General features: G+C 37.5%; 1 protein-coding gene across 2 annotated transcripts in view; it reads left to right on the top strand.

The window, feature by feature from the left end:
• The window catches only part of Trim33 (tripartite motif containing 33), a 97,399-nt gene that overhangs the window by 27,175 nt on the left and 52,051 nt on the right, over nucleotides 1–18,173 (top strand). For both annotated transcript variants that reach the window (XM_021653345.2, XM_021653344.2), the window contains exons 2-4: nucleotides 9,469–9,587; nucleotides 9,977–10,121; nucleotides 10,471–10,603. In XM_021653345.2, coding sequence (XP_021509020.1) covers nucleotides 9,469–9,587; nucleotides 9,977–10,121; nucleotides 10,471–10,603 — 397 coding nt within the window. The remainder of the gene's footprint in view (nucleotides 1–9,468; nucleotides 9,588–9,976; nucleotides 10,122–10,470; nucleotides 10,604–18,173) is intronic.

Genomic DNA, 18,173 nt, shown 5'->3' with positions numbered 1-18,173 from the left:
AGCATTTTAGTTAGGGTCCTCTCTTTTGCTTAGTTTGTTTAGATGTACAGATTTTAGCGGGTTTATCCTGTGTTGTATGTTTATATGAGTGAGTATATACCTGTCTTCCAGATTTTAAAATGTAGAAATCATTAATTTCACCCTTGCAGAGCTTTTTCCTTTTTAATGAATTTCTCTAAGAGTTCTTGCTGCTGCGGACGCTAGTGCAGTCTCCTCCTTTTGATCTCCTCTTTCTTTTCTTCCTCCTCTTCTCCCTCCTCCATTAAACAACAACAACAACAACAACAAAAACCTCAGGTTTTCTTTTGTTTCCTCTATTAGTTATGCCTCAGTAGGAATGCCACAGCCTGTTCAGATTGTTCAGCTTGGTTTCCTTCAAGTTACCGAGTCTCCTTAAATGGGATATACATGTTCTTTGCTTATTCATGAGTGTGACTCCCTTACAGGGTCAAGTTAGTGCGTGACTTTGTAGTTACTGGTCAGTGGTGAGCCAGCAGACCATAGTAGACATGATACACCTTTGTTTCATTTGCCCTATACTGACTACATTTTCAAATTAAATGTCCTAGACCAAGAATAACAGATCCTCACTGTTCCCCTCTCAGCTACTACAAACGCGGTTAGAATAGGCCTCTCAGTACAGAATTCAGATGACCTCTAAAGGAGCCAGTGAATAAGCTGCTGCATTGGCTCCTGGCAGTCATAGATTCCCCAGCTCTGTACAGTTTAGTACCTCCTTCCTACATTAAAAAAAAAAAAAGGAGAAAATCTAGTTGTATGTCACTTTACATATGCAAGTATATGTGTCTGTATGCAGAAAAAAAGCCCTAAGTCCTGTGAATGTATTGTTAGACTTGGGATTTCCTTAGTTTGGAATTGAAACAGTTTTGTTGTTTTGTTTTTTTTTGAAACAGTGTTTCTCTGTGTAACTCTGGCTGTCTTGGCACTTACTGTGTAGACCAGGCTGGCCTCAAACTCACAGAGACCTGCCTGTCCCTGCCTCCTGGGTGCTGGGGTGGAATTGAATATTTTAAGAGCTATCTTGAAATTTCTGATTATGAGGTACAATTATTTCTGTCTACTTTAGTGAAAAATCACTCAGCAAACTTTATGTAAAGGATTATATAGTAAATGTTTCTGTAAAAATACAAAAATCATTTTAAAAATAAACAATATTCTACAATTTCATATATATATTTTTTTCTTGGCTTTTTTTTTGTAATCCTTATTTCCCCTTACTGTGAACACCTCACCAAATCCTCCTCCTACTTAAAAGTAATTCTTTAGTTAGCAGCTTAAATATTTTACTGTTGGTTTGGTTTGGGTTTGCTTTTCCGTTGAGATAGAATCTTACCCTATAGCCCAGACTTTCTTTAAACTCACAGCAGTCTTCCTGCCTCACTCTCTCTCTTCTTTTCACGCCTGCCCCTGACAGAGTTTCTCTGTGTTGCCTTGGCTGTCCTGGACTCACTTTGTAGACCAGGCTGGCCTCAGACTCAGAGAGATTCATCTGCCTCTGCCTCCTTGAGTGCTAGGATACAGGCCTGGGCCACCATGCCCATCCCTTACTCTTTCAAAGCCCTACAATTACGGCTTTGTTTTACTTAAACATTTATTAAAATACATTCACTCATTAATTCAGTGTCTGTGTATGCATTTGCATCATGGCTTGTTTTTTAAAAATATTTTTTTACTATTTTATGTGTATGGTTGTTTTATTTGTGTGTGTGTCTGTACACACACAAATAAAACAACCATACACATAAAATAGTAAAAAAATATTTTTTTACTATTTTATCTGTACAACACACACACAAATACCTGGTATTCATGGAGACCAGAAGAGGGCATTGGATCCCCTGGAACTGGTTTGAGACAGTTGTGAGCCACCATATGGGTGCTGAGAAATGAGCCTGGGTCTTCTCTGGAAAGGCAGTGCTCGTAACCGCTGAGCCACCTTGCCAACTCTACCATGGCATTCTTGAGGTCAGCACACGTAGGAGTCAGTTCTCTCCCCCCCAACATGTGTTTGGAGTAGTTTTGTTGGCTCTACTTTAAAAATATAGCTAAAAAGCTGTAATTATCTTAATTATTTGTATCATTATTTGAAAAGTCTGTAAATTTTTTACACAGGTTTCTGCCACATTGAAAAAACTTGTACCTTAATTTAAATGATGTTGAATATTATTATTTTGCTATATTTGACAAGTTGACTTTCTGATTACATAAAATTTAAACATTTATAGATGTATAGATTCTTAAGAATTTATGAAACTAAGATTGTCAGTAATTATTTACATTATTATATACTTAATAAGTTTCTAAATTTTATATTTCATTATTTTTGATAGTAGGATTGGGTTTAATATGATCATGTGTGCACATATGACAATTTAACTATAATTTCAATAGATATCTTTATGCATAGTGTTAAAACTGACTTGTGAAAGTTTGCTGGATACTTATGAACATAATCTAAACATGTGTGACTCTGTGGTATTATTTTAGGTGTTGAGCCAGTTCACAAATTATTTTCTGTATTATTTTTATTTTATGTGTAAGGGTGTTTGTACACCATGTGCATACTGTACTCTCAGAGGCCAGAAGTGGACATTAGAGTTTTGGAAACTATAGATAGTTGTGAGCTGCCATGTGGATGTCATTGAACCCAGGTCCTCTAGAAGAAGACCACTGAGACATCTCTACAGCATCTATCCAACTTCATATATCAAATAATAGCCATTCTGTCTTTCATTAATTATAAATGATTAATGGGAAAGCAGTTTGTTTCAGTTATATGTTTATATACCTCAGTTGGAAAGCTGCTTTCTATATCTCGGAACTCTCTTTCTTCCCTTAAATGTGTAAATACTGGTCTCTTCAAGGGTACTATGTCTAGGCTGGGAACCTAACCTCAGTCCTTAGGCATGCTAGGTAAGTTTTCTACCACTGAGCTATGTCCTCATCCAGCCCAAGCCCAAGCTTTCTGTCCTTTACTTCTTCAGTAATCAAAGTTGTATTTTAGGTTTGACTTGCGTACAGCCCAGTGGTTCAGCTGAGAAGCAAGTTAAATAGTATTTATCCAAAACCTACTAGTTACATTTTGACTAAACTGTCCCTATTTTGAATAATTGTGTAGTTTTTCATGAAAATTAACAACATGGAACTTGATAGTCATCTAGAAGTCTTAATTTCTTTCTTAACTATAAATCTTACTGCATTTATCATCATGAAGGCATTTATTTATGTTTTGTATGTTGTATGTGTCAGGAAGAAATATGTAACTGTTCACATGTGGGAAGACAAAAAGGTAATAACTAGACCCTGAAGCAAGAGGTCACTCATCTTTCCTACAGAAATTTTACATCAGTGGAGGTGATAGTAGATAGATGTGAAGAGGATGATGGTGTTTCTTTGTCACCTGGAACTCAACAGGTAGGCCAGCCTGGCTGGGCAGCAAACCCCAGGGTTCATCTTCCTCTCTACTTCCCATCAAATACCACCATGCCTGGCTTTTAAGTATGTGCTGGGGATCAGGTTCTCAAGCACTTTACTGATTTAATTTTCTCTCTAGCCCCTATGCAATCATTTAAGTCCGTTTGATTCTGCTGCATTTTTTCTTAAGATTATTATTTAAAGTGTATGGGTGTTTTGTCTGCGCAACACATGAGTGAGAATGGAGAATGGAGAATCAGATTATCCGGAACTAGAATTACAGGTGGTTGTAAAATGCTATGTTGAGTTGAAGGTAGGTCCTATTGGAGAGAGCCAGTGCTTTTAATCTCTGAGTCATCCAGCCTTAACACAGTTCTTTTCAATTTAACTAGTTAATTTATTACTAAATATTTATTTTACTTTTAAAATTATAAGCATATGTGTTTGGGTATGTGGATGTGTGTGCAGGTGCCTGAGGAGGCATTGGATTCCCCAGAACTAGTTAGAGATGGTTGTGAGCCACCTGGTGTAAGTGCTGGCAATCAAACTCAGGCCCTTTGCAAGAGCAACCCGTGCTCTCCTCATTTGTCTCTTCAGTCTGTTAATTTGATTTCCAAAAACGCTTATTTTGGTGTATGCGTGTTTGTGTGTGTTAGATGCTGCAAAAGCCAGAATAGGGCACTGGATCTCTGGAGATGGAGTTAGAGGCAGTTGGGAGCACCCTGGGGACCAGACTCTGGTCCTTTGCAGAATTCTGTCCTTTCTTAAAGCAGGAAGTGCTGTTACCCTCTAATTAGATTAAATTACTTTTTATTATATCCATCCATCCAATGTTTTTTGAGGCAGTCTTTCTCTATAGTTCTGGCTGTTCTGGTGCTTGTTATATAGACCAGACTGAACTTGAACTCACTGAGATCCTCTTGCCTCTGCTTCCCAACTGTAGGGATTAAAGGTGTGTGTCACCATGCTCGGCAACTTACTTTTTAGATTTATTTATTTTTTATTTTAGGTGTATGAGTATTTTGCCTGCATATGTATATGTAAATGCATGTTTCCCTTTTCATACATTAGTTGTTTTAGTTAACCCTTTCCCACCTCTCCTTCATGTCTCTGCCTTTTATTCCTGTTTAAATCAATCTTTCTACGCCTAGTATTCTCACTACTCTCTCCCTTCCGCTCCCCTGCTGTCTTCTCCCCTCCCTCCCCTCCCTCCCCTCACTCCAATCCGGGTTTCTCTGCGCAACCTTGACTGTCCTGAGTGCTGGGATCACAGGTGTGCACCACTGCACCCCGCTCTTGCACTGCCCGACCACCTTACACCACTCCCCTCCCGTGGGGTTCCCCCTGGCTACCTGGCCTTTACGTACACTACTGCATAGACACATAAACATATTAAACTACTTTTAATCACTAATAATTAACTCTTCATCACTTAATCAATTTAATTTAAAACTTACATCATATGTTTAAATATGCTATAAAATTTAGAAGCTAGGATCTGGGTATGGGAGAGAACCTGCATACTGTCTTTCTTAGCCTGGGTTATCTCAGTTAATATATTTTCCAGTTTTATCCATTTTCCTGCAGATGTAATAGTTTACTTTTTCTTTGTGGCTTAATAAAATTCCATTCTGTATATGAACCATATTTTCATTACTTATTTGTAATAATGTATATACTGGTTCCATTTGCTGCTTGTCATAAATAGAGCAGCAATAAATATAGCTATATAAGCATCTTTGTGGTAGAATGTAGAGTCCTTTGGGACATGCCCAGGAGTGATAGATTGTATGGTAGTTCTATTTTTCTGAGATGTTTTCACACTGATTTCCATGGTGGCTATATCTGTTGACATTCTCAATGAATAGGAGTTTCCTTTCCTCGAATCCTTCCAAGATTTTGCTTTTTTGGATGATTGTCATTCTTTCTGACTCAGGTGAGTTGGAATCTCAAGGTAGTTTTAATTTGTACTTTCTTTCCCCTGCCCCAGTCTAAGGATTTAACAGTTCAAGAGCATGTGTTACAGATCTTCATATCTTGATTTTAGATCCCAAGTGCCTCTGACCCATTTATATTATATCTCCATATGTCCTTGAGCAAGTTTTCTTCACCTTCAAAATGGGGCCAGTAATTGAAAGTACTTACAGACTTAGGTGAAACTAAGCACATACTTACAGACTTAAGTGAAACTAAGCACATACATTTTACAGTAACACTTTGTATTGTTAGAGTATGGTAGTGCATTTCTTTAAACCCAGAATTTAGGAGTGAGAGGCCAGTGGATCTCTTGTGCATTTACAAGGTGAGTCCAGCCAAGGCTGCATGGTGAGAAACCTGTCTTAAAAAAGAAAAAGGGTGGAGAGATGGCTTACCAGTTAAGAGCATTGACTACTCCTCAGGGGACCTCGGTTCCATTTGTAGCACCCACGTGGTGGCTTACAACTGTCTGTAACTCACAGACATGCAGGCAGGCAAAATACTCATATGAATGAATGAATAAATAAATAGATCTTAAAAGAAAAAAACTGTAAAAAAGCAAAGAAGATCCTCGTTTTAATGAAATTTTAAATAAAACTTGTTTATTATTGACTCCTGTCTCAGTCATAGGTCTATTTTCAAATTAATGGGCAAGTTAGATGTTGAATGAAAGTAAACTGCTGAGTACAGTTGAACTGGGCCCAAAGCATCAGACGGACGGGAGTAGTAGAGTTTGTTCCTTTGTCTGCACTGCTTTTATGGGTATTGTTTTGTTGTTGATTTTTGTTTTTGTGGATCAAGCTGATGATAAATAAAAGGTACCAACAGAGATTCTTGGACATTTTGCCCATACTTTAGAATAGTTATTTTCAAAATATAGAGTGAGGTCCTCAGAGTTGTAGTGTTGGTGTGACATCCAACTGTTCTGTTAACCTCTGAAAGTAGTGGGTGAGCTGGCTTACACAGATTGACTTTCCAGCAACTGGGCTATTTTATGTGATCCAGTTTTTATTTTACATGAATCCTCTATCTGCAGGTCACCTGCTCGCCAGAAGAAGGCATCAGATTTCAGTTTAGGTGGTTGTGAGCCACCATGTGGTTGGTGGGAATTGAACTCGACCTCTGGAGTGCTCTAAGACAGTGCTCTTAACCACTGAACTATCTCTCTAGCCCGTGATCCAATTTTTAAATCCTCAGTTACTGTTTTAAAACAAAGTGTTAGTGTTGTTTTTTTTTTTTCTCCTTCCTTCTCCCTTTTCCTTGATTGGCTCCTTGACTTGGAAATAGTCTTAGCTTGGCAATCGGAAGAAGGGTAATATCTTTTTCAAAGTTGTTGTGATCTTCAAATGTACATCCAAATAGTATGAAATGAACATGGTTTCACAAAGTTTAAGCCTGTTCAGCATTGTTTAATTTTCAAAGTCTTAACTCTTAGTAAGCCGGGTGTGCAATCCCAGCACTCTGGGAGGCAGAGGCAGGTGATCTCTTTAGTTCATGGCTAGTCTGGTCTACAAAATGAGTCCAGGACAGCCAGGGCTACACAGAAAAATCCTGTTTTGGAAAACAAGCAAGCAAAAATAACTTGTAATAATAAATAAGATATAAATAAACAAACTTAAATTTTACTGATAGACTAAACAAAGTTATGAGGCATTTTCCCCAGTTACATAAACTCCATTATCACACGAACTTAGAGAATATAAAGAATTTCTGCTAGGCTTATTTCATTTCCCCACTTTCTATTTTAACTTCTTAAATTTTGAGGTGGAATATGTCTATGTCTGAAACAAATACAATAAGTAGAATTTAAGTAGGGACTGAGGTTAAAAGACAGTGCTAGGTAACCATGTTTTAAAAGCATTTTTCATAATCTCTTGGCTTTTAGTTACTTTTGAAAAGGCTGACACAAGCAACTCCATCTCGTAGGTTTGTTTTTACAGTGTATGTATGTCTCCTGGGAAATGAGCTTTTAGAACAGCAGTTATCAACCTGTAGGTCATAACGCCTTGGGGTCGTGGCAGACGACCCTTTTACAAGGCTTTCCAAAGACCATTGGAAAACACAGATATTCATATGATTCATAATAGCAAAATTACAGTTATGAAGTAGCAATGAAAATAAATTTATGGCTGGGGGATACCACAGTATGGGAAACTGTATTAAAGGGTTGCAGCATTAGGAGGTTTGAGAACCACTGCTTTAGAATGAGTGTGTGTGTGTAAGGTGGGGATGGGCTGAGTCAGTCTTTAGTTAATGTTGCTTAGGTTGACTGTTGTTGAACTCTCAGGCTCAAGTGATTTTCATTCATCAGCCTCCTGACAAGCTTTCTACCATGCCTGGCTAGAATGAGAAGTTTTGTTTACATTTTTATTTTCTGTCAGAATGATTGTATAGATTCTGTGGTTTGTGTACTAAGTAATTCTTGAGAACTTACCTTGGTATTTACATATGGTATTTCCTAGAATTGCATGTCATAAGCCGTAAACATGCACTAAATTTAGCCTGTATTGATTATATATTTTTGTTGTTGTTGTTGTTGTTCATTTGTTTGTTGATAGGGTTTTGCTTTGTAGTCCAGACTGGCTTTTTATTTAGGATCATTCTGTCTCTCAAGTTTTAGGATTAGCAACATCTGCCATCATATCTAGCATAAGTAATGTCATTTTAATTTTATTTTTATAACTTGTTTTTTTTAAGTGTATTTTATTTTATTTTTAAATGTGTGTGTTTAAAAGTATGTTTCTGTGTGGGGGCATGTGCACATGAGTGCATGTGCTTTCGGAAGCCAATGGCATTGGCTCACCCTTGGAACTGGAGTTACAGGCAGCTGTGAATTGCTTGACATGGGTACTGGAAATCATACTCAGGTTCTCTGGAAGTGTAGTTTGTATTCCTAACTGCTAAGTCACCTGTCAGCTCAGATAGTTTCATTTGTGTTGTATATGCACCTTTAGTTTCATGGTTGACGTGTCAGTAGTTTGTTTTATTGACTTTTCCATGTTTTATTCCTTAGCTTGTGTATATTACTCAGCAGTTGACCCTGTCTGATAGTAGAACATGAATAGGTAAAAGCACGGGAGCTCTTACACAGCTGCATAGATTATATTAACTACCAAACTAAAACTCATAGGATGCTTATTTTCTTCTTTGCTGCAAGAAAAATCACCCAAGAATTTGTTGATTTAGAACACATAGACTCTCTTAAAGTTCTGGAGGCAGGAAGTTTGAAATCACCTAAAGGCAGTGTTGACAGGACTGATTGCACAGGCTTTGGGGAAGAATTCATTTATTCTTAGCTTTTAGTGGCCACTTTCCTTGGCACATCATTCCAGTCTTCTGATCGTCTTCAGCTGATTCGTTTTCTAATCTGCATCTGAGTGCTGGATAGATGGTTCAGTGGTTAAGAACGTTTCCTCTTCTTCCAGAGGACCCAAGTTCAGTTCCCAGCACCCACCCTAGTCAGGTGGCTTACAACTGCCTGTAACTCCAAAGGATCCAGAACTCTTTTCTGTCTTCCCTGGGTACCTGCACACACACACTAATCTGCATCTACCTCACTTTCTAGAGTCCCTCTGAATAAATCAGAAACAATCTGTCTTACGCATCTTGATGATACCTCCTTCCTCCTACCCCCTTTTTAAGACGGGGTCTCACTCTGTACCCTGTGCCCTGGCTATCCTGGAACTCACTACATAGAGCAGGCCGGCCTTGAACTCAACAGAGATGTGTTTACCTCTGCCTCCTACGTGCTGGGATTAAAGAAGTGCTCCACCAGCATCCAGATGCCTTCCCCTTTATACATTCGTAGGCTTTGAAGATTAGGATTTCTTTAGGGCTGTTAGTCAGCTAACCCTGTTAGTCAGCATTTTAATACATCTTTTCTTTTCCCAAATGGGTGTCATTTTCTCAACTCGGGTTGCTTTATTCTCATGTCTTTGGTCTTTCCTGTGGTACCACGAGTAGTTTCTATATGGGTTTTATGAAGAATTTGCTTGAAGAACATTAATCCCTTTCTCTCTCTCTCTCTCTCTCTCTCTCTCTCTCTCTCTTTTTAAGTTGGTGTAATAAGATGTCCTGTGTGTCGCCAAGAATGCAGACAGATAGATCTTGTGGATAATTATTTTGTGAAAGACACATCTGAAGCGCCTAGCAGTTCTGATGAGAAGTCAGAACAGGTATGAATCTCAGTTTTTCCGCATACTCCTGTATGTTTTCCTTCTTTTCAAATGTAAATTATAACAAAAATATTTGATTAAGTAATTAGGCACTTCTTTTATAGCTCTACCTGTATATAGAAATAAAAAAATAACCCTTTACACCCTCATAGTTGGTGGAATAAAATAGTTGCTATTTAAAAACTTAACTTTTGCATAGGCTTTTTATTCTGAATATTTTTTTGTCTTTCTAAATGTTTTATTAAGAAATTTTATTGATGATAAATGGATAAAAATTTTGCTTTGTATAATGAATTGTTTTTGAGAGCAAGTTACAAAGTTTTCACTTCTATATTTTGTGGATCAACATTTGGCAAATGTAATGTATAATAGTGTTTGTTTCTTTTTAGGTATGTACTAGTTGTGAAGACAATGCAAGTGCAGTTGGTTTTTGTGTAGAATGTGGAGAGTGGCTATGTAAGACATGTATTGAAGCACATCAAAGAGTAAAATTCACTAAAGATCATCTGATCAGGAAAAAAGAAGATGTCTCAGGTATGATACATACAGTTGCTGTTTTTCAAAAAAAATGAGTGTGTGCGTGTATATGTGTGTATGCTCAAGCCACAGTGCACTTATTTGTGGAAGTCAGAGGCAAACTTGCAGGAATTGGTATTCTCTACCATTTGAGTTCCAGGAATTGATACAGGCCATCAGTCTTGGCAGCATATGCCTTTATCTCTGAGCTGTCTTGCTTGTCCCTGTAGTTTAGTTTTAATGATCATATTTAACCTTTTGAGTGCAAAATAACATGTTCTACTATGATTTTGGAATGGTAGCACTAAGAAAATAGAGAAAATTAGTCAAAAATCTTATTGATAAAAAATGTTTTATTTTGTTACAGAGTCTGTTGGAACATCTGGTCAACGCCCTGTGTTTTGTCCTGTACATAAACAAGAGCAGTTGAAACTATTCTGTGAAACATGTGATAGACTGACATGTAGAGACTGTCAGCTATTGGAGCACAAAGAACATAGGTACAGAAGTCATAATTGCTTACTGAAAAATATTAGAAATAGTACTGATAAATTTGTTCTTAAATATTGCTTAAATTTTGTCTTATAGTATTTAAACCCAGAATTTACTTTTTGAAGCAATGTATGTTTGATGTTTTTCATGTTCATATCTAATTATATTTATTATGGTGTATCATTAATTTGAGTTTATAAGATTGTAGATATATTCTTTCCTTGTTCACTTGTCTATGGTTCAAAATAAGCTTTTTCCAAATATAATTTATTTAGGGTGGAGGCTATGATATGAAAAGACAGTATTTGTTTGGAGGGAACTGATAAACTATTCTCATGTTTATGACTGATACCGTGTTTTAATATCTAAACAAAATACTGGCTTCACATTAGATGTCTAATTTGTAGTAAAACTATATAGACAAGTAAATATTACTTAGTATAGAACTGTTTAATGTATAACTTTTTATTAACTATATTTTAACTGGCTGGCTGGTGGCAGCACACGCCTTTAATCCCAACACTGGGAGGCAGAGGCAAGTGGATCTCTTTGAGTTTAAGGCTAGCCTGGTCTGCAGAGTGAGTTCCAGAACAGCTAAAATTATACACAGAGAAATGCTGTCTTGAAAAACAAAAACAAACTATATTTTAACTGAATCAGCAATGCTCACATCTGTTTCGTCTGAATTGTTTTAGAATTGTAGTAGGAGTTTTAGTTAGACATATAACAGTTTTTACAAGCTTTTTCACTTTCCGTGGCATCCATTTATTACAAATAATAGGTGATATGGCCCATCCACAAACTAGAATAAAGAGTTGTTTTGTTTAAGAGTAGATTTCTGAATGGATGAAAGTTAAGTTTTTTTCAGTCTTCTGTCAAGAAAGGATAGTAAAAAGGTTTCTCCTCCAAAGCACAGCTAACCTATATTTTCTGCCTTTTCCTTTATGCTTTTAATGAGGTCTTGCTGAGTTACCCAAGTTGCCTTCCAGTTCATGATCTTGCCAAGCAGCTGGGATTATAGGAATGTTCAGTTATGCCTGGAGTAAATATTTTTCTTAACTGTATACTTTACTGAATTTATTGAGTCATTGGGTGTTATCATCTATTTGCTGTCAGTTACTGTATTTCATGTTAGGCACTTTTCTCAATGCCAGATTCTCATTTAGTTTATGAAGTATTGAGGTGCTGGTGCTAAGACTGTTTCAAAGGTCAAAGAACCAGTTCTCAAAAGGCTGTGGTTTGTACAAGTGGTAGAGCCATGATTTGAGTACCATATCTCTTTATATGTTGATTTCTCCTCATATTGTATAGAGACTGTATAATACTACAGTATATAAAAACCGCTCATATTTTATTATATAAAAGTAATGCCTTCCCCCCCCCAGAGAACTCTGACTGTTACATAACTTTTTTTAAAAATATAGCCTTAATTTATTCTATTCAGACATGTTTTATGTGTCTTACATGTAACTTGGCCAGTATTTTACCTGAAGTGACTAATCTTGGGAGGAGCTCACCTTTAGGGTCAAATCACAGTGTTATTTGACCTTTAATTGTTTCAGTAAGCCATTAAATTATCTTTGTCATAGCTTCATCCAGATATTTTGATAGCTCAAGTTTCTTTTTTTTTTAAATTTATTTTTATTTTATATGCATTGGTGTTTTGCCTGTATATTTATCTGTGTGAGGGTGTGAGATCCACTGGATCTCTGGAACTGGATTTACAGACAGTTGTGAGCTGCCATGTGAGTGCTAGGAATTGAACCCAGGTCCTCTGGAAAAACAGCCAGTGCCCCCCTCCCCATCAGATATTGATGGTTTATTGAACACACATGCCAAAGACTGATCTTGATCAGGGACCCAGAGTAGACTTACTAGCCAACCTGTGACATTGGTCTGCTTCTAAGGCAGGCTTTTTATAAGAAAAACTGCAACCAGGTACTAACCAGGTAACAAAACTGCCATCAGGTGTAGGAAGCAAAGGGAGGGGAACATTACATCATTTTTACTAGGTAGACAAAGCATTTCTAACTGACCTTTAATTTTATTGGGCCTAAGTGGGGTTTCAGTTGGGGACTTTACAGAATATGAGCATAACAAAGTATACAAAGTTTGAGTAATAAAACCATTGAGACATAAGAAATGAAACCATAGAGACATAACAAGAAAAGAACCTATTCTGACCTTACAGAGTGTCAGCATATTAATCATTGGGAGGCAGAGCCTAAAAACTTCATCTTCATTTTACTTTATAACTAAAATGGAGACTAAATGTCTATGACTATTCTTGATAATACATTTAACATTTTTTTTCTCAGAAGCATGCTTTATTTTATGGTTTGTTTCTGAGATTGGAGGAATGATAATCTGTGTTTTTCTTTGCTGCGACAAATCCCATCTGCATACATTCATGCCTGTATTAGCCACATACGGCTTTATTTTCCTTATTTGTCCTCTGGCTCTATATACTGGACCCATCATGCACTTTGTTTTATGTTAGATCATGTTCCAATCCCTAGAAGTTAGATATTTACCTGCTGAAGGGGCCAATCTAGATGCCAGGATTTTGATGAAATTATTGTTACATCTGCTCCTGTCTCTACTAAAACTCCAATTTCAATGCCATTTATTTGTATTTTCAGCTTAGGTCTCAGTTCATTTATAGTAGTTTGGAAAAATACTTGTATTCTGCTCTCTCCTGAAATTTTTTGTTTTAAACTTTGGAAGTTCTTGGCAGATGCCCAAAGGGGGCCTCCCATAGGCCAGACATCAAATTTGATTCAGATGCTCCCTGTTGGTATTGAGAAACTCATCCACAGAGCAATTAAAAGATGTAATGCCTGTTAAAAACAACATTGCCCTGGATGTAATCAAGAGCAGCCAGTGTTCTTAATTGTGAGCCATCTCTCCAGCCCTGATAGTTCAGATTTCTTACATAGCATTTTTTTAATCCAGTCATCCATCTATCTATTTATTTATTTAAGTTTCTGAGGCAGGGTTTTTTTTCTTGAAGCTTTGGCTGTCCTGGAACTTATTCTGTACATCAGACTGGCCTCAAACTCAGAAATCTCTTTTCCTCTGCCTCCCAAGTTCTGAGGCTAAAGGTGTGTGCCACCACTGCTCCAATATTTAAAAATTTTTATTACAATTGATTATTTGGGGCAGGGACTGTCAAAGCTCAGTATGGAGGCCAGAGTACAACTTTGAGAATTTGTTCTCTTTTCAACACAAATTAGGTTGCTAAGGTTTGCTGTAAGTGTTCTAGTCTGGCTGTGCCATCTCTTAGGCTGCAGCATGTTACAGAATTGTTTGTTAAAAGCATCGAGAAAAGGAAAATATACTTTTCCCTGTGACAAAATGGCTTTATTAGTCATTGCTTAAATTAAAAGAGTAGAGGATTCATGAATAGGGAGTAGTAGAAAAGTAGCCTCAATTGCTTTTCCACCTTGAAGTTTACCATTTACACCTTAGTCCTAATTATATCAGTGCATTCCTGTTTCTGTCGGTCCTTACCTCTGTCTCTATTTTGAGGTGGTCTGGAACTTGCTGTGTAGACCATGCTGGCCTCAAACTTTTCTGCCTCTGTCTCCTAAGTACTGGGATTACAAGTGTGCTGTTGCTGAGCCCTAACGTAGGTATTGAGTACAGAGGTGGGGAGGGGAAAACCTTTTCCTTCTGCATCCAGCTTCAGAACATTTCTATGACATCTCATATGTTTGTTTGTTTGATTATCAGTGTTAACAGTTCTTTGACACTAAATAAATGTCCTTTAATTCAGTTAGAACACCTATATACCTGGAGTTAGTTTGGTTCAACTGATTAAAGGTCCTTTGGTGGGTGCTCCTACTTGAGATACTAGTTGTAAATTGGGTTATGATCCAGAGAACCCTATATCTCCTTAATTTACAATTGAGTGTTAATTATTATATTTTAAATATAAATGAATAGCCATGTGATAAGTTCCATAGGGCAAGCTATAGGAGAAGGGATGTGTCAGGAACTTTATTACTATCCATATATTCAGAGACCAAGTTACCCAAATTCTGCCTTTTTTTTTTTAACACGGTTTCATTATGTAATCATGATTGTTATATCATTGGTCATTTGTGACCAGCTCAACCTTCAAACCATCCCTTTTAAGGTTAGAGAACAGAGATGACATTTCCTAATGACATAGCACTTACAATGTGCCCCATTGTTGAGAGACTTCACAGTATCATCATATCTTCCTCTTGTGTTTGCACTTTTTCTTTTTTTTTAAGTGAATGTTTGTTTTTTGAGGCTATGTCTTGCTGTGTAATCTATGCTGTGTCCAGTCTTGCTGTCCTGCCATAGTTTCTCAGATCACGAATGTGCCATCAGCCCAGGCCTACCTACCCTTCCATTATACTTTGCCTGGACGTATGTCTGTAGAATGTACTTTAAAAGCTGGTTTGCCAGGCCGTGGTGGTACATACCTCCAATTGCAGCATAGATACAGGCAGTTCTCACTGATTTTGAGGCCGGCTTGGTCTATAGAGCAATAGGGCATCCATGACCACACAGAGAAACCCTCTTTTGAAAAAGAAAACAACAACAACAACCACAAAAGCCCTGTTTCCCATTTATACAAAGAAGTTATCACTGGTCTGTCTGCTCTGAGGCCTGTTTTGTTAAAATATTTCCTGTCAACATTTAGTTGATATATGATCATGTAAAATTTCAGTAGCAACAGTGAAATACTTTTACAAAATTTATATATTTTTATTTAGTGTGCATTTGTGTTTGTCTTGCATGTATGTTTGTGTGAGGGAGTTGGATCCACTGGAACTTGAGTTACAGGCAGTTGTGAACTTTCATGTGGGTCTAGGAATTGAACCCAGGTCCTTTGGAAGAGCAGATAGTGCTCCTAACCACTGAGCCATCACTCCAACTCCAACAAAATACTTTAAGTAATTTCTCTGTAGTCAAAAAGGTATGTTTCAGCATACCATATATTATCTAACTTTCTTTCTTCACCATCTGTTCACAAGACAACGTTTGCTTCTGATACCGTCTTTGGAGTAGAGTAAAAACCCAGATGTAAGTGGTGTACCCATGGAGCGAGGGTGTGATACTCTCTAAATAGTAGACAACTGCATGGAGCTGTGCTTTCTGGGAGTTTTTAATTTGAAAAATTTTAATTTACAATTTTGTTTTGTGTAAACAGTACATGTATGGGGGTCAGAGGACAATGTTTCACTGGTTCTGTCCTTCCACTTTGTTTTGGGGACAGGGTCCCTTGTTTTTGCTGCTGTACTACATATTCTATGCTGTCTTCTAGAAGCCTGTTGGCATTCCTGCCTCTGCCTCAACTCATGTAGGAGTGCTGGGACTGTGGATCTGAGCCACCACATTCAGCTTCTGAGCATTGAAGTAAAGCTTCAAGTGTGCATGGCAAGAGCTCTTACTTGCTATGACACCTCTGCGGCTTGTCTGGAAGATTTAATGATAGGTGTGAATGGTATTCCCATATGTAAAGTAGATGTTTTAAAATCCAAGTAAATACTGAGCTTGTGATGAAAGCAATTTTTCATCTGTGAGATATCATACATCCAGCTTATTTCAGCCATTTGGACAAGTCTCTATTAAGCCCACATTCACCATTGCATTTAAATCTAGTGTATTATTACACTTGAGACCTGTAACAAGTCTTAACCAAATTGTAACAGTAAGATGGTAATTTGAAATTACCCAGTAGATAATAAGTATATTAACTACGAATTGGATTCTTCTCATGTGAAGGCAAGGTTTAGTTAACTATGATGGGGAACTACAGTAGGGTGGGAAATCATGAACAGGACTGTTTGGGCCTGTTAAAAGCTTTTGAAGCTAAGGCCATACCAGGGACTTTTTTTTAATTAATTACTTATTTAATCACTTTACACCCTGATCCCAGCCCCCTCCCTCCTCTCTTCCCAGTTGCACTGTCACTCACGCCCACCTTGCCCTATCTCCCCCTCCTTCTCAGAGAAGGGGAAGTACCCAAGGGGTATAAACCCATCCTGGCAACTCAAATTGCAGCAGAACTAAGTGCATTTTCTCCAACCAAGGCCAGACAAGGCAGCCCAGCTAGGGGAAAGGGATCCAGTGGCAGGTGACAGAGTCAGAGACAGCCCATACCTCATTGTTAGGGGACCCACCTGTTGACCATGCTGCACACCTGATAAATATGTGTATGGGGTCTAGGTCCAGCCCATGCATGCTCTTTGGTTGGTGGTTCAGTCTCTGTGTGCCCCCATGGGCTCAGATTAGTTTACTTTGTAGGTGTTCTTGTGGTGTCCTTGACCCCTCTGGCTTTCTCAGTCCTTCCTCCCACTCTTTCATAAAACTCCTTAGCTTGGAATATCAGGGACTTTTGAGGGGTGGGTGGCATTTCTTCTTTCAAGTGTTGCTATTTGTTAGTCTTTCTGACGTAGCTACTTTTAAAATAGGCTAAACCAGGGTTATTATGCAGAGAATGTATTGGTACTGGCTTCTTTAAAAAAAAAGTGATTAATTTGTTTACCAGGTATATTATGTTTTAATAATCTCTGGACTTGTAGTAGTTATAATGGTTTCCATTTAGCTTGTCAAAGTTGTCTTTCAGATGAACTTTCTTGCTTCTTACTTGTTTTTCGAGACAGTTTCTCTGTGTATCCTGGCTGTCCTGGAACTTGCTCTGTAGACCCACTGGCCTCAAACTCACAGAGATCTGCTTGCCTTAGCCTCCTGAGTCCTGGGATTAAAGGTGTGAGTACCTACCATTTGGCTGTCCATTTTATAATACTAGGCAGGTGATGTGCTCACCCATCTAGTAATAATGTTTAGGTAAAGCAATTACAACTATGTCCCATAAATCAATTAAAGTCATTTTAATTTTTCCCTTAATTTCATTGCACATTTTGTGACTTCGTAGTCTAACTTTATTGTGTGTCAGACTTTAGCTTTTGTAACTGTTAGGACAATGGGTTTTAGAATCCTAGTGCATTGGGTTTCCCTGTGGAGTGTCCTTCTGTGCTACCTCGCTTTTTTTACCCACTCATGTATATACAGGTAGCCCTTGAACATAAAGGTTTGAAATATGTGGACCCATTTACTATGTTTTTTATTTTTATTTTTTGAAATTAATGCTATTCTGAAAGAACTCTCAGATAATGTGTGTAGTGAAGTATAGATTCAAATAAGAAAACTTGAAGTTTGTTCTGAATTATTATGTATGTATAGACAGTGTTCTTTCTCATTTATTACTATGAAATACACATCAGTCTATTGGCAAAAGTTAATCAGACTTAAACATGATATTATTCCATTATTCCATTTGAGAGAGAGGTAAAAAAACATAAAGATGCAATATTATATCATAGCCACAAAAGTTTAGCTGTAGTACGCTTTCTGCTTATATTGGCAGTGAGGTTAGATGGCTGGGGCTGTTTAGAGTGCTTAGTCACACTAACTGTGAAAAATAAAGATGTTAATGGGAAACTGTTGGAGAATGTCAGCATGCCATAAAATGGACCATACACACTTAATAGTGAGGCTTTTTTCTCTTGAAATGAATAGTCATTCAAAGGTCACATT

This window comes from Meriones unguiculatus, chromosome 10 (genome assembly GCF_030254825.1).
Source record: "Meriones unguiculatus strain TT.TT164.6M chromosome 10, Bangor_MerUng_6.1, whole genome shotgun sequence".
Lineage (NCBI taxonomy): Eukaryota > Metazoa > Chordata > Mammalia > Rodentia > Muridae > Meriones > Meriones unguiculatus.
The sequence above is the reverse complement of the archived record's forward strand: the minus strand, read 5'-3'. Positions and strand labels throughout refer to the sequence as shown.